The 15789-nt window shown below is 39.5% G+C and overlaps 1 protein-coding gene across 4 annotated transcripts in view; it reads right to left on the bottom strand.

Moving 5' to 3' along the window:
* Positions 1 to 15287, bottom strand: part of LOC118367224 (dachshund homolog 1-like) — a 264907-nt gene extending 249620 nt beyond the window's left edge. For 2 of the 4 annotated variants that reach the window (XM_035750417.2, XM_035750418.2), the window contains exon 1: positions 12441 to 15287. In XM_035750417.2, the coding sequence (XP_035606310.1) occupies positions 12441 to 12979 (539 nt within the window). In that variant the 5' untranslated portion in view covers positions 12980 to 15287. The remainder of the gene's footprint in view (positions 1 to 12440) is intronic. The other 2 variants (XM_035750419.2, XM_035750420.2) reach the window with 1 other exon arrangement.
* Between the last annotated feature and the right edge of the window lie 502 nt (positions 15288 to 15789).

Below are 15789 nucleotides of genomic sequence, written 5' to 3'. Positions count from 1 at the left end.
TAGATAGGAAATTATTGTTTACCCCCTCTCCTCTCCTCTTCTTCTGTTGTTAGCTTCAGACAGGCTCCAATGCCTCCAACAGTATCTATTAAAGCCCCTGATTGTTATCTAATCTTTACCTGGCGCTCGCTTGGAAAAGGCCTGAAGCTAATGACACTTGAGACCAGCACCACTTTCTATGGTTTTTCAAAGCATCTGCTCACTCAATACCTCCTGACGAAAACAAGAAAAGAGCCTCTAAAGCTATTTAAAGCAAAGACTCAAATCCGCCCAGACAGCAGATTTAAGACCGTTTTTTTCCAGAGTCAATTTGTGTGTATTGAATTATAACTAATGATGTGCATAAATATTGTTTTGGTTTGTGGAGATGATGATTCTCTATGGAAGCAGCTGGCGGGACACTCAGCTGTAGTATTTGGTAGAAAGACTCACCAAGGTTCCGTAGAGATACACATCAATTAGATCAGAGATGCTAAATACAGATTGGAAATGAGATGAATGGTAGAGATTGAACCCTGTGGTGAGTGAAACTCAGTGGATGCTCCTCAGAGGAGGAAGGGGAGGACCATACTTTCATAAAAATAAAAATAGTGAAACATATTTAAAAAGATTTTTAGATAAGACTATACTAAATATATTTACATCACCAAATAACTGATTAAAACACACTGTTTTGCAATGAATGTCTACAATAGCCTCAACAGCATTCTCAGGGGTAGCACCATGGTTTAGCAGGACAGCTATTTTCCATCCTCCTCTGGGTACACTGACTTCTATACAAAACCTAAGAGGTCCATGGTTCTCACCCCTTTCCATAGAGTTACACAGTAATTATGATGACTTGCGGAGGACGTCTTCTAACCTATCAGAGCTGATGCAGCATGAACTGACATGTTCTCCACCCAATCAAAGTATCATAAAATGAATCTAATACTGAAAACATAAGCTAGAGCTAGCTAACGCTGCAGTGCATAAAATGTGGTGAGCAGTTGACTCAAAGCGAGAGAAAGACAATAATTGAACAGTTTTGAACAAATCAATTTCTTTAAAAATTAAGGAGAAGCAGCAGAGAGAGCTAGATTTAGTTGTATTGATTTTTTTCACTTACTTAGCTAGCTAATGCAGCTAGCTAATTTAGCTTACTCAAACACCCAGCTCAAATAGAGAGGAATGCTATGTATGTTAGCTAGCTGGCTAAGGCTATCCAACACTGGAACTCTTCCAAGTCAAGGCAAGCTTTTATTCATTTTTTGACTTCGGGGCCCACCAGTGTAACTGCTATACTGCACTGCATGATTGTAGTGGGTTTACTAATGCATTAGTTATAGTAAGCTATGTTGACTATGACGTCAGCTAATATGGTGACAACGATGTAGGCTGTGTGTAGTGGTTAGCGGTTACTGCGGGTGATCAGGGGTATTCATTCTGACGATTCTGTTGAAAAATGTTTCTTAAACGGAAACAAAAGGAACGAAAGGGGATCGACCTACCTGAATTTGTCCAATAGAAACTCTAGTTTTGGTTGCAAAATGGAACGGAACTGTTTTATCTAATGATTATACCCTAGGTCAGCTAGATGCAGGCAAGAGTGCGCAAGATGGTATTGAATCTGTCACTGTCTTTCACCTTGATTACTCCAATTTGTGACTCGACATATGCACGTAAGTTATACACTTACATTCGTAAGCTAGGTTGTAGCAACCTCATAATGGGTAGAGGGAGTATTTGAGTATCATGAGGTAGCCTAAACCTATCAATGTTACATTGAGCTGGGTGAATGGAATATGAATGACAGTCATTCAATATACTCTAATAGATGAGGCCATGCTCATTAAAGAAAATGTGCAATGAGCACATTTCACAAATATTTATTTATTTATATTTTTCCCTTATTTAACTATGCAAGTCAGTTACGAACTAATTCTTATTTACAATGACGGCATACCAAAAGACCGTCATTGATATTAAATAATAATAAATAAAATACTACATAAAGAGAGACCTAAGACAACAACATAACATGGCAGCAACATATGACAACACAGTATCGCAGCATGACAACAACATGGTAGCAACACTAAACATTAGTGGGCACAGACAACAGCACAAAGGGCAAGAAGGTAGAGACAACAATACATCACGCAAAACAGCCACAACTGTCAGTAAGAGTGTCCATGATTGAGTCTTTGAATGAAGAGATTGAGATAAGTCTGTCCAGTTTGAGTGTTTGTTGCAGCTCGTTCCAGTCGCTAGCTGCAGCAAACTTTAAAAGACCAGCGACCCAGGGATGTGTGTGCTTTGGGGACCTTTAACAGAATGTGACTGGCAGAACGGGTGTTGTATGTGAAGGATGATGGCTGCAGTAGATATATCAGATATAGGGTAGTTAGGCCTAAGAGGGTTTTATAAGTAAGCATCAACCATTGGGTCTTGCGACGGGTACCCAAACCTGTAAATTCTGTAAATGACGAACTATAATTAATTATAATAATTATATTGCTGACAATCAGTGTCCAGTAAGATACAGATCTATAATGCATGACAGTATTTCACATTTAACTTGCACACAATGAAAATACTACCTTCCCAACATGCACAAGCTGAGGTTACTAATTACCACAATAACAGACATACATTTTCATAATCAAAATGGCATTACTTCACAGAATTCCAACCAGTGCAAAAGGTATTTTCATCCGATGATATTCTCTTGCCTTATTACATTCCCCATTAATAAGAAGGAGACCCTTAGGATGCATCCCAAATGGCACCCAATCCCTTTATAGTGAACTACTTTAGTCAAAAGTAGTGCACTAGTCTATACAGGGAGCTATGTGAGTCCCAAAGGGCTCTAGTCAAAAGTAGTACAGAGTATAGGGAATAGGGTGCCCTTTGGGATGCATCCTTACTATCCAGCTTTGGGCTAAAAGAGAAACATTGATACTGCAGGAATAACATTGGAGTGTTTATTCAGAAGAAGATTCATCCCTGATAGCCCCTCCTCGAAAATTAAAAGAAGAGTGGGAGGAGAAGAGAGAGAGGGGAAGATAAATAAAAAACAAGAGGAAATTTGCAGGAATCCCATCTGAGATTCCATCCCTGATGGCTTCCTCTTCCTGTCAAGTCAGACGAGAAATTAAGCCAGAGAAAATTAACTCCTGATACGGCCATGGCGAATTAGACAGCGCGAGAGAGGGTGAATTGAATTTGAGAGAGAGAGAGAGAGAGAGTTGGAAGGAGGGGGAAAAAAAAAAAGACAACCAACGATACACACTTTTTAAGGATTCCAGCCTTGTCATTTTAAATGTTCTGCTCTTTGGACATGCTTGTATTCAGATTCCACTACATCTATTGCTCAAATCAATCCTAATTAGACAATCTGGACTTATTTGCATAATTTAATCATAAATACTCAGTGATACATAGTTCCAAATGCATTTGTAAAATTATCTTTTCATCCTTGGGGCAAAAGTATTAATATGATTAGGCAATACATTTTTTTAAGAGGGAGGAAATAGTGGAAAACCAGCAAGTGTGCACTCTTTTTAAACTCCCCAGCTTTGGGCTATATGAAAAATTAATTAATTTTAGTTGGAATATCAATTTCTCTACATGACCATATTAGACGGAGCACGGGTTAGGGCCCCGGCATTCGTTCTCCAATCAGGAAATCTCATCTGCTCTCCTCTAACTTCTGTCACTAGCGTTTAGCATCTGGAACAAACGCCAGTGACTTCTGCCATGGTTCCCTAAATGTACCAGTAATGTGATGGAGACGGGTGACTAAAGACAAGCCAGAGATAACTGAGCTTGGGGCAGAGCTCGGGGAAAAAAAGAGTAGAGCCAAAATGTGTCGGACAGGTGTGGATCAGACAGGGCCATATCACTGTTAATGAAACTAGTTGAATCCAGTTTGATAATTATATTTGATGGATGGAATTAATAAAAATATCTTTCAAGTAATTTCAACTTAAAATAGAAAAACTTAAATTACTTCAATGTATTTAAGGAAAATTCACAATGGAAAATCCTTATATTAAAACAGGTATGTTGCAGTATGTTGCATAATGTTTTTGTAGTACTTAATAATTTGTTAAAAGGATCTGGCATCCTGGACACAACGGTACTTGTGCTACTATCCAGTGAAAGCATGCAAATAGGCTGAGAGTGTGGACAGCTTCTTCATCCAATAGGAAAATGAACAATGCAAGCCTCTTTGCCATGAAAATAAGCCTAAATCCAGCAATGATATTAGCCAAATATCAAACGAACAAAACCTTCCCTTTAAAAAGATAGAATGTCAAATTTGTTTGAATAAGCATTCCAAATGTTCACATATGAATTTGTATTTCTTAAGAGATGAATAGCAAACGGATATAACTTTTCTGTATTTGTGAACAATTGATCAGGATAATTATTTAAATATCACTAAGGATATAAATATCAGTGCTAGATATCTACACTTATGAAAGACAAGTTCATAAAACAACTGTGGTTTTCAAGCAGACTCCAATTTGTTTGCATAAAAAAACACCAAGCCGCCATCTGCCAGATGAGCCGTAGATTTGAGCAATGCAGCTAATTAAATTCAACAGTGCTGACAATACATAGAAAAGGAAATTATAACTATTTATTTTCTATCCTTAAGAACAACACAGTGCGAGAGTGGGATTTCAATGGGACTTTCACTTTCAAGAAAGTGCTTGAGTGAAATTGTGTTCTTAACAAACCTTTTAACATCTTTCACTCTCTATCTCTCTCTTCCTCTTTCTCTAGTCAAGCATCTGTCACTCTGCTGTTTTGAAAGTTATTATCGCCTCGACTCCCTCGTGGATGTGGTTGCCGGGGTGACGGGTTTCTTAGCACCCACTCAGACTGGGGAGTGATTTTAATCGGATCCAGAAATCTCCACTGAGTACCTGTAAACACAACTGTGCCTCGTCGAAAACAAATATATTATAAGAGAGAGCTCAGCCAAGAGAGGGAGAAAGGAGAATGAGTGAGTGAGAGAGAGAGAGCGAGCGAGAGCGAGCGAGCGAAGGAAGAGGTTAGAGGCATTAGACAAGCTGGCACCCTTAGTGCCAAGCTCATACTGAGCACTAAACAAAACAATTACATTAATTTGCAAATATGTTTGTTTAGGTGTAAACATGCCAAAATAAGAGGGTGTGAGGAATAGCAAGAAATAAAGAGAGAGAGGTGACATAAAATACACTATCCTATCAATACCACGCTACCATATCATTGAACCTTAACCTCACCACCGTTCATCTAACATCACAGACATAACAGAACAGGAAACATTTGACTCTTAAAAAAAAAGCCTTTTCTCATGGGCCTGGTGTCTTAATACTGTACAGTAAGGGGAAGGAGATCTGAAATATTAGCTGACCTAGGATCTGTGTCTGTGTGAAGGAGGAGCAAAAGGGGCAGTGGTAATCAATCTGGGGTCACGGTGGGGATATTATAACTGATCTAGGATCTGTGTCTGTGTGAAGGATCAGAGTGGTAGTGTTAGACGGGGTTGATAGAAGGCATATTACTACTGACCTAGGACGTGTGTCTGTGTGAATGAGCGGAAGGGGCAGTGGTAATCTGGGGTCACAGTGGACAGTGGTTTACGTAAAAATATGGTAAATAGCTAAATAGTAAAAGTAGCCAGTCAGGCAGTTCTGGGCTGACCCAGGGGGGCATGCCACCTGAAAATAACTGCTCTATTTTAGAGGCCTCAGATACATTCCAATGCCTTTACTCCATCCAGAATACACCACTAAATAATTGAATACTTTAATGACTTTACCTTCCAGATTGATAAAATTAGTAGTGGTATCGAGTAGAAAGACATTACAATAAAAATTATTGAACGGCATTTGTATGAATGTATGAAATGTATGAATTCAGTACGTTGTTAGTCGTTTTGGATATGGTCTAGGCCTAGGCCTATATTATCAGGACTATTTTCTAAGTTAGATTACCTTTAACATTAAACCGGTCTTCTCTTGAGATTAAAGTCATATTTACAGTTTTACTGCAATATATGAATTGCCACAATGATTTTGTTCTTCAAATAATGTATTTTATTGGCTCCGCTGCTGTGGACACTTAAAGGAAAACATTTTGTAATTTGGGTGAACTACCCTTTAACAGTTTGTCCTCTGAGTAGGATTGTTGTCACAGAGCTGGTAGATTTTCAGACCTGTCAATCAATCACTGTGGGTGGGACTTTTGAGGGAAGGCGGTAGATTAGTAATCTAGTTGAAAAACTAGTCTATATAATTTATTGTGGCAAAAACAAAATCTAGTCTTTAGGTTATTTTTGTGGCAAAAACCTAAGAAAAAAAAAAAAAGTTTGTGTTCTATCAAGTGTTTAGAAACTGTTTAGAAACAATACAGAATTGAATGGAAAATGGATTTAAGGATGCACATATTTTCTCCCTCCACCGGGATTGTTTTTTGACAGCGCACAAAAATAACACAGGTACCGAGATGCGGGACAGACAACAGATTTAAATTAGCTTAGTTAATTAACGAAGTGTGAAAATGTGTCTGTTATCGGTTATTTAGCCGATGGCTTGCGCTTATGGAAAACACTGAGTGAGAATATTATAATTGACCTATGATCTGTGTCTGTGTTAAGGAGAAAAAGGTGCCGTGGTAATGCTGGGGATATTACAACTGAATCTGTGTCTGTGATCAGGAGTGGTAATGCTGGACAGGGATGAGAGAAGGAATATTACTACTGACCTAGGATCTGTGTCTGTGTGAAGGGGAATGAGGGGCAGTGGTAATCTGGGATGACAGTAGGAGTATAACTGACCTAGGATTTGTTTATGTGTGAAGGAACAGGGGTGACAGTAGGAACGTATCATTACTGATCCAGGATCTGTGAAAGAGAAGGGGCAATGGTAATCTGGGGTGAGAGTAGGGATACAACTGACTCAGGATTTGAATCTGGCAAGAGTCCCTTGAAAGTACATGAAGGAAAGGCAAATAAATCATTGCACTCTGCACAGAAATAGATACAGTAGCCTATATGCAGCTCGTCGAGACGTTGACATTGGGGATGGAAGGCATCCGACCTATAGGATATCACACAGCAATGAAAGCAAGCACACCAATAATGTATCAACATGACCATATTACTTGAGTAAACATAGAAAAAGTGAACTGTCAAATAAAGTGCCACCAACAACACACCAAATTACATACCCAAAACATATTCTAACATACTCAAAAAGTTGTCATCTAAAGTGAGCATAATACATATAGTGGCAACATTTATACCCAAGGCCACATCTTGGTCAGACATCAGACGTAACATTGCATGGGCCCAGAAGGGATGCCGTGTCACTATTTACCCAGTGGCTGAATTGAGTCTGTTGTTTTAACCCCTTAACACTTGTGGAAATTGGATTATATGGGATAGGGACAAATGTAAATGATTCTAACGGAAGAACTATAAAAAGCATATCCATGACAATGGTTGTAACTGAAAGAGAACACTTTGTAGATTATGGGGAAATTATCAGACTAAAACTGAGGACACAACAGTTCACCTAACGCGACTGAATCCAAACATTACGCTGTTGATTTTATGTGCATTTTACATTTGCTGTACTTTTCACAGCATTTGTCAATAACTAAATCTGAAAATATTCTAGATACATTCAGTAACATAATAAATAGGTGTAGGTGAAAGATAAGAAAAAACAATGATTACAGTGAGTGAGAGGTCGAACTTGTGTCGCCGAGAAATGTTGATACCGTTAATGGCATAAGTTTTAATATATGGTAATGTGAAGTGCACATTTGGACATGTGTGGTTTGCGGTATTTACAACCTTTGCAATGAAGGTCTACAGTAGCCTCAGCAGCAGTCTGACATGTTGTGAACCCAATCAAAGGATCAGGGAATGAATCTAGTACTGAAAGCATACTTTTTTTATTCTACATTTATTTAACTAGGCAAGTCAGTTAAGAATAAATTTGTATTTACAACGATGGCTTAGGAACAGTGGGTTATAATTGCCCTTGAACAACATATTTTTACCTTGTCAGCTCGGGGATTCGATCTGGCAACCTTTTGGTTACTGTCCCAACACTCTAACCACTAGGCTACCTGCCACACCCATAAGCTATAGCTAGCTAGCACTGCATCAAATGTGGTGAGTAGTTGAGTAGAAAGAAAGACAATAGTTGAACAATTCTGAACAAATGAATCTCTTCCAAAATAAAGAGAGGCAAAAGAGAGAGTGCGAGGTAGCTACAATATATTTCGCAGAATATATTTTTTCACTTAATTAGCTAGTGTCAAATGCAAATAGCTCATCTAGCCTACTCAAACACCCAGCTCAAACATAGAGAGATGCTATATTAGCTAGCTGGCTATGGCTATCCAACACTTGAACTCTTCCAAGTCAAGGTAATCTTTTGGTTTTGTTATTTTATTGCCACCGGGGCCTGCCAGTGTAACTACTAAACTGATTGCTACTGACTACACTGTACGGCATGTTTGTAGCGGGTTTACTAACGCGTTAGTTCTAGTAGCTATGCTGACTATGACGTGACAACGTTGTAGAATGTGTGTAGAGTTTAGCAGTCATGATATGAAGGTTAGGCTTGGAAATGTTTTTTCGCCTGGTAACTGACAGCTGATGTGTTATTCACTGAAGTCCACAAGCAAAGGGATAAGGTGAGAGGAGGAGAGCGCATAGATAGTTGCGAGAAGGAATTATAAATACAACAAGCTGTTTATACGTATCTGGTATGAAAGTGAACTGTGTTTGCTCGTGATCAGGTGTGTATTCCTTCTGCTGATTCTGTTGAAAAACGTTTCTTAAACAGAAGCAAATGGAACGGAACAGGGATAAATATTTGCAACTGTTGGACTAATGATTACACCCTAGACCAGCTAAATGCAGGCAAGAGTGTGCAAGGAGATATTAAATGTGTCAATGTCTGTCACCGTGATTACTCAAAATTCTCTCGACCTATGCACGCACCTACATTGTAAACTTTCATTCATATGCTAGGTTGTATCAACTTCATGATCGGTACAGGGAAAATTACAGTATCATGTAGTAGCCTAAACCTATTGATGTTACATTGAGCTGGGTAAATGGAATATGAATGACAGTCATCCAATATGCTGTAATAAAAATAAGGCCATGCTCATAAAAAAAGAATCATCCTCCTTCATCTTAAACGTCACGGACCACCACTGGTAAAGGACTATTTTGAACACCATTGTCACCGAAAATCACCACTGTATGAAAGAATATAACGTCATTGTGAAAAGGACTTTGGATAAAAAACAAAACTACGTCAGGCCACTGCACGAATGTTGAATAAACTGTATCATTGTCCTACATGGGCCTACTTTTTTGGTGGACTAAAAAGCTACAATGGACTACATTGCTCTAAATTACAACCCTGACTGAGCTCCAAACAACAGAAATAGGTCAACCAAGTTATGTTAATACAAGTTACTCTTCTTCTTTAGAAGTTAGCACCTGACTAGGCCTATATCCAGTGTACATATGCCTCTGTTTCAAACCTATGATGTAATTCTCCAAATGGGACAGGGTGTGTGTATGTGTGTGTGTCTGGCCGTCCGTCCGTTCCCCACCTCCCCATTCACAACCCAATGAGTTCAACCACACACTCAGAGAATAAAGGGCGGAGAGGTGAAACTCTCATTGGGGATAGGAACCAGAGTGGTCTAGAACTGCTCCAGAACTCTATCTGAAGGGGAGGTCACAGTTTCTGTTAGGTTTGTGTAAATGCTGATTGATAAGAAAGGGTAAGGTTAATTGATTGTGTGTGAATGTGAATAGGGTGTAGGATAAAACTAGTTAAGGCCAGATGTAGAGATAAAATGTGGAAATACAGTAGTTTATGAATCCATTGGTATCAACATATCAGACACAGCATATCCGAATAGAGCATTGAAAAGAAGTTCAAAACACTGATGAAAGCTGATAACATCATTTGATAAAAGCAATGCATTTTCAATCCTAATAAATACCTAACGATCTTCAGTATACAGGGCCCATACACATGGTCAAATGTCAAAATGCTATGTTTGCATATTCTGCTATATACATTGCAAACATTGATGGGTCTTCCTCAGAATTCATTGTGAGCAAATTTATATGTACTTTCAAAAAGTAAATAACCCTTCAGTGCATTATTTTCAGAATATTGATTCAGTAGCAGCAAACAACAAAATACTTTTTCTTGATTATACTGCAAATAACTGAATATTTGAATTCAGAAATGTAACCTTATGTGAACCCACCCATAAATTCCTATTTGTTTGTGACAATAAAATGTGTGTGAGTCCATCCGCATATTTGTGTTTATGCAAGCAAGTGTGTCTTACAGCAAAGTGTAATAAAATAATTATCTTACACACTCAACATCATCCTCAAATACACCAGTAACATTGAGCCTAACAATGGCGCCTAAACGTAACATTGCACCCAGATAGTGTTGTTTTTACCTTTTACATTTATATTTTACATTTTAGTCATCTAGCAGATGCTCGTATCCAGAGTGACCTACAGCTTAGCGCATTCATGTTAAGGCCTCAAGGACTCTCTCATAACCGCCATAAAATATGTATCTCTGCTCATGTTAGACTTTCCATCATATTTACATTTACAGCTCATTTCGCAATGGCAGATCAATATTAAATCAATCAACAGATTAGATGGCATATTTGGCCTGATTCAACCCATCCTATCAGATTGAGCAATACATCACAGCATATGAGCAACAGCACACTAAAAATGGCTTTAAATAAAAAATGGATCTCTACCTAAATCTGTCACCCATAAAATCCTCCTACACATTGGCATGGCTGGCAAAAGAAAGTGTATTTTGTAATGATCCTATGAAAAGTATGTATTAATCTGAAGATGAACAGTATATTAATCTATTTAAATCCAATTATTTTAATTCTCTATGGTCTAATGTTTGAAAATGTTGTTTACTTAATTTAAAGTTCAAATAATTTTAAATGATTGCCCCTATGGCTAGGACAGCTGATATAGGATAACCTACTTTTATTTCAATGTCATTTAAAAATAAAGTAGGGTTAATGGTGAGCTTAATTTAGAGTGGAAATGTGGTAATGCTCACACACAGAGTTGCGGACCTGACTGTAGTATACTTGACTATATACTATAGTAATTACTGTTTTTGTGGACTGTAGTATACTGTAGTATTTACTGTAGTATTTTTGCAGACTGTAGTATTTAATATACTGTTTTTGAAGACATTACTGTAGTAATGTAGTGTTTTGGATTTGTTATATTTTTAACAGTGGGGGCTTTGTCCTTAAAAAGAAAACTACTGGACAAAATACTCAAAGAGCAAATTTTCCATAACCTGTAGGTCATGTAGATAAGTAGGGTTGAGGTCTTAACAGACACTTCAGACCATCTGCTCTTTTCTATAACCTGTAGGGAACATAATATAATCTATACTTGGCATGTAGGTGTCTCAGTTATGGGTGGCACAAGTTTGGATACGGGGAGGGTAATGGTCAGGGTCTATGCAAATTAAAATACTGTAGTATACTATGTAATTACTGTAGTGCTTTTGAAGACATTACTGTAGTATTGACTGTAGTGTTTTTGCAGTCTGTTGTATACTTGAGCAATAAGGCCCGAGTGGGTGTGGTATATGGCAAATATACAATGGCTTAGGACTGTTCATTAGCACGAGGCCTGGACACAGCCCTTAGCCCTAGTATATTGGCAATATACCACAAACCCCAGAGGTGCCTTATTGCTATTAGAAACTGGTTACCAACGTAATTAGAGCAGTAAAAATACATTTGTCAAACCCGTGGTATACGGTCTGACATACCATGACGTATGTCAGCCAATCAGCATTCAGGGCTCGAACCACCCAGTTTATAATGTAGTATTCTATAGTAAACTCCTATTTTTTCATGTGTGAGCTTTCCCTCCAGGCAATGGTTTTCAACTTGCTGTGGGTTTTGGACACTTTAATTTCAGGCCATGAAAAAGTCCTCAAGTAGCCTCATTTAGTAACACTTTCAAATGACTAAAATGTGACTGTTGCGTTTTAACATTCGTTTGGGTTGAGCAAGTCACTGACACAACTCTTTGCAATAAGAATAAATTAAATTGCCATCAACCTACCACAACTTTTTCGAGCGGTGTTTCCCTGTTTAGCCTACTAAAAACTCCATAACAACATATGCCTATAGTCAGATTTGGCACAATAGAGTACTACAAAAATGACCTAATGTTCAGTCATTGCAGCTAAATGACACCTGAAACATATGACTTCCACAAAATGGAAAATGTCTCCCCCTTCCTGTGTTACAGCTTTTCTACCTTGACGCCTAAGCTTCTGCTTGCGTAAAACCTATACATCAAATTAGCGTCTCTCGTCTCCACTCACCTGGCATTGGTGCAGTCATTGTACAAAGTCTCGAAGTCTTTTCTGGAGATGAGTTTGCAGCGATTGACTCCTGGCTGGATGGCCCCTAGACCTCGCAGGATGCGGACCTGCTCCACATTGCACACCACCGGTGTGATCTCCAGTCTCTTCAGCTTGGTGTACACGGTGTGCAGTCCTCCGACCAGGTGCTTCAGAAACAGATCGAACGCCTGGGGCAGGCAGATGAGTTCGCAGCCGTCCACGGTGAAAGACGCCACCTTCGCCCCCCGCAGTTCTACCATTTTACACTCGTTGTTCTGCGGGGTGTTTTCAACAGGCGACGGGGTCGAGTAGACTGGTTTGCTGGGCAGAGTCCCGGTCGAGATGCCGGGGCTACTGTTGGCGAGGAGTTCCGAGCGGAATAGGTTCTGGCCGGATGGGCCCACGGAGGGAGACGGGGAAGAAGTTGTTGACGGCGGGGACGTGGTCGCGGAAGGAGTGGAGATCGAAGGCGTCTGGACCAGAGGGATTGGCTGGATCAAAGCAGCCGGTACGGCCATGGTCACCGAGGGGAAGAAGAGTAAGTTCAAAGTATAAAAACCACTCCTGCGGAAAAAAGTGCGGCAGTCGAGGAACTCCAAATGAAAGATTCCACGGGAGTTTAGCTCCTCTGATGAGTTGGGGAGTAGAGAGAGATGCTGAAAATAGGTGGTGAGTGAGGGTTTGGGCTGAGCGCGGTGGGACAATGATCAAAGATAGAAGGCGGAATGACAGGAGGAGAATGAGCAGATAAGTGCGGCTCCGCATATGCTCTGTTGATGAGTTGTGGTTGTCACAAGGTACAGAGAGGGAGGAGCTAAGGGACAGTGGAAACCCTTGAAGAAAAGACAGACATAATTTAAATATGATTTTATTGAACCTTTATTTAGTTAGGAAATTATTACAAGTCATTGTATCATATTATATAACACGTCATTATTTTATATGGCTTTCTTTAATCTAAAACATGTTTTTGAGATGTTGCATATCATACGTAATCGCATGCGTCAAGGGACATTGAGTGCAAATACAGTGAAGGAAGGGAGACCGGGATTGATTGTAACACTTTTTAAGTGATTGTTAAGTAAACATATTAACTGATAAAAGTAGCCCTACTTTCACGCAATTATCGCCTGTCTTCTTTAAATGCACTTTTGTTTGAAAACTGAAATCAATCAAACATATTATACCTTTTTAGATTGGTTTATATTTACAAATCACAGTTCAGTGCAATTATGTCAATTAAATTCTGCATCAGCGATGAGCATCTGGGAGACCGGCAATCCCTCCAGAATGGTCAAGCGCCATGCAACAGCTTTTTTGCCCATCGTCCTCATTCACCCGGCGCCCGCGATAGGCGGCTTTGTCAAGCATCAACCGTGCTTCTACGGTTCATGTGTGGATTTCCTAACAAAGCCCACCCGCCCTCTCCCGACCAGTGACACTACAGCTGCCAATCAGAAGAAATACGATTTTTTTCGCTATCAAGCCAGGGCATGCCTACCCCCTGTCACCACTTATTTTTTATTTATTTATAGATTTGTATTATTTAAGATACATTGGATGCCATTGTAAAATGTTTGTGGAAAAGTACTGTAAATGATTGTGTGTGTGCAGTATATATCAGATAATGAGGGCCAGTCCTGGTCACCTGGATCCACTGGTGATGACCAATCCAAATCCAGTCAAATCGAATTTTATTGTCATGTATTTGCAGGCTTCTCACACAGTGCAATTGTGACAAAAGTGACATAGTAAATCAAATAAGTAACATAGAAAAGCAGTCAAATAACTGACATTGCATTTACATAACACTAAGAAAACGACTAAATCAAGTATGAGGCATGCAGATAAAAAATACAAATAAAAACTTTTGGGATAGTAGTATGGACATTGTTTGCCCATGTACATTGTGAGTGGAATAAGGTACACACCATACAGCATAGTTATATGAAAGTATATACATTAGTAGTGCAGTGAGGTGACATAAGAAGGGTGTGGCTTTGAGACAGGCGGTCCGAGACTTGAAGTTGACCCTCACTGCATCAGATCCCTCTTCCTTGTGCGCAGTTGCCTGCCGCCTTCACAATCGGAGGTCCCTTACGGGTAACGGGTGACACGAATCTGGACCCCCTCATCTGTGGCATCCCAGGTTGCAAGGTTCTTCTGAATGGCTACTATACACAAATAAAGAACATTGAGTTACATTTGAATCTACTCAAAAGTAGAGAAAACAAGTGTAACTCATTTAATAATATCAAAACTTACGGTGACGAATGGTCTTCAGAAATAAGTCCCTGAAACAGCCCTTATTCCCTGCCCCAGTGCAGGTTGTGGCGATGTAAAAACGTCTCGACAGAATGGAAGGTAGCAATCTCCCCACTGTCGACCTCAGGTCTTGGCACCCATTATTTTATATACAGTGTTCTGTCATTGAATGCGGCCCAAACTTGGCACCGTTGTAGTGTCTCACTTCTGGCCCTGTTTGAAACAATAATGTTACATTGAAATGAAGTAAATACTGTGCAAGAAAGAACAGATAGGCAAAGTCTCATCTGGTCTAAGTGAATGTGACGTTACATACCTCCATGACTATCACATCCACATGGAGTGGTGAATACAATGCCTGGGATAGCCATTGCCTCCACGATTTACGATGGAGTTGAGAGGCGACTAGTGTGGTCGGATTTCAGCACCAAAAGAATAGCCCACATTTACACATGACAAAACCACAACAAATGTAAGGTATTTATAGAAACAAAAACAAAAAGCTTGCAGTCCCCAAATTTAAAATGAGACAAATTCCTTGCTATTGTCTTTAAGTGATAATGCCAGAGAAGCCGGTGTTTGGAGGATATATTGGCACGGGTGTTGGCAAACCGTGCCAATATATCCTCCAAAAACCGGCTTCTCTGGTATTATCACTTTTATATAGTCGGTTACCAACATATTCAAATAATGATTGACATATTTTCATTAAAAATGTTATTTTGTTGGATTTATTCATACTATTTCATCCTTCCACAAGATATAGTCCCGACACAAATCTAGGGTTGCTACCCAAGCCGGCTGGTCCTTCGTTCTATCGGTTTGGTTGCCAGAGATGCGACCCAGTCATTCAGTCTTATTGTTCTGTATCCATGGACGCGACCCAGTCATTCAGTCTTATTATTCTGTATACATGGACGCGACCCAGTCATTCAGTCTTATTGTTCTGTATCCATGGACGCGACCCAGTCATTCAGTCTTATTGTTCTGTATCCATTGACACGACCCAGTCATTCAGTCTTATTGTTCTGTATCCATGGACGCGACCCAGTCATTCAGTCTT

The sequence above is a fragment of the Oncorhynchus keta genome, chromosome 34 (genome assembly GCF_023373465.1).
Source record: "Oncorhynchus keta strain PuntledgeMale-10-30-2019 chromosome 34, Oket_V2, whole genome shotgun sequence".
Taxonomy (NCBI): Eukaryota; Metazoa; Chordata; class Actinopteri; order Salmoniformes; family Salmonidae; genus Oncorhynchus; species Oncorhynchus keta.
The sequence above is the reverse complement of the archived record's forward strand: the minus strand, read 5'-3'. Positions and strand labels throughout refer to the sequence as shown.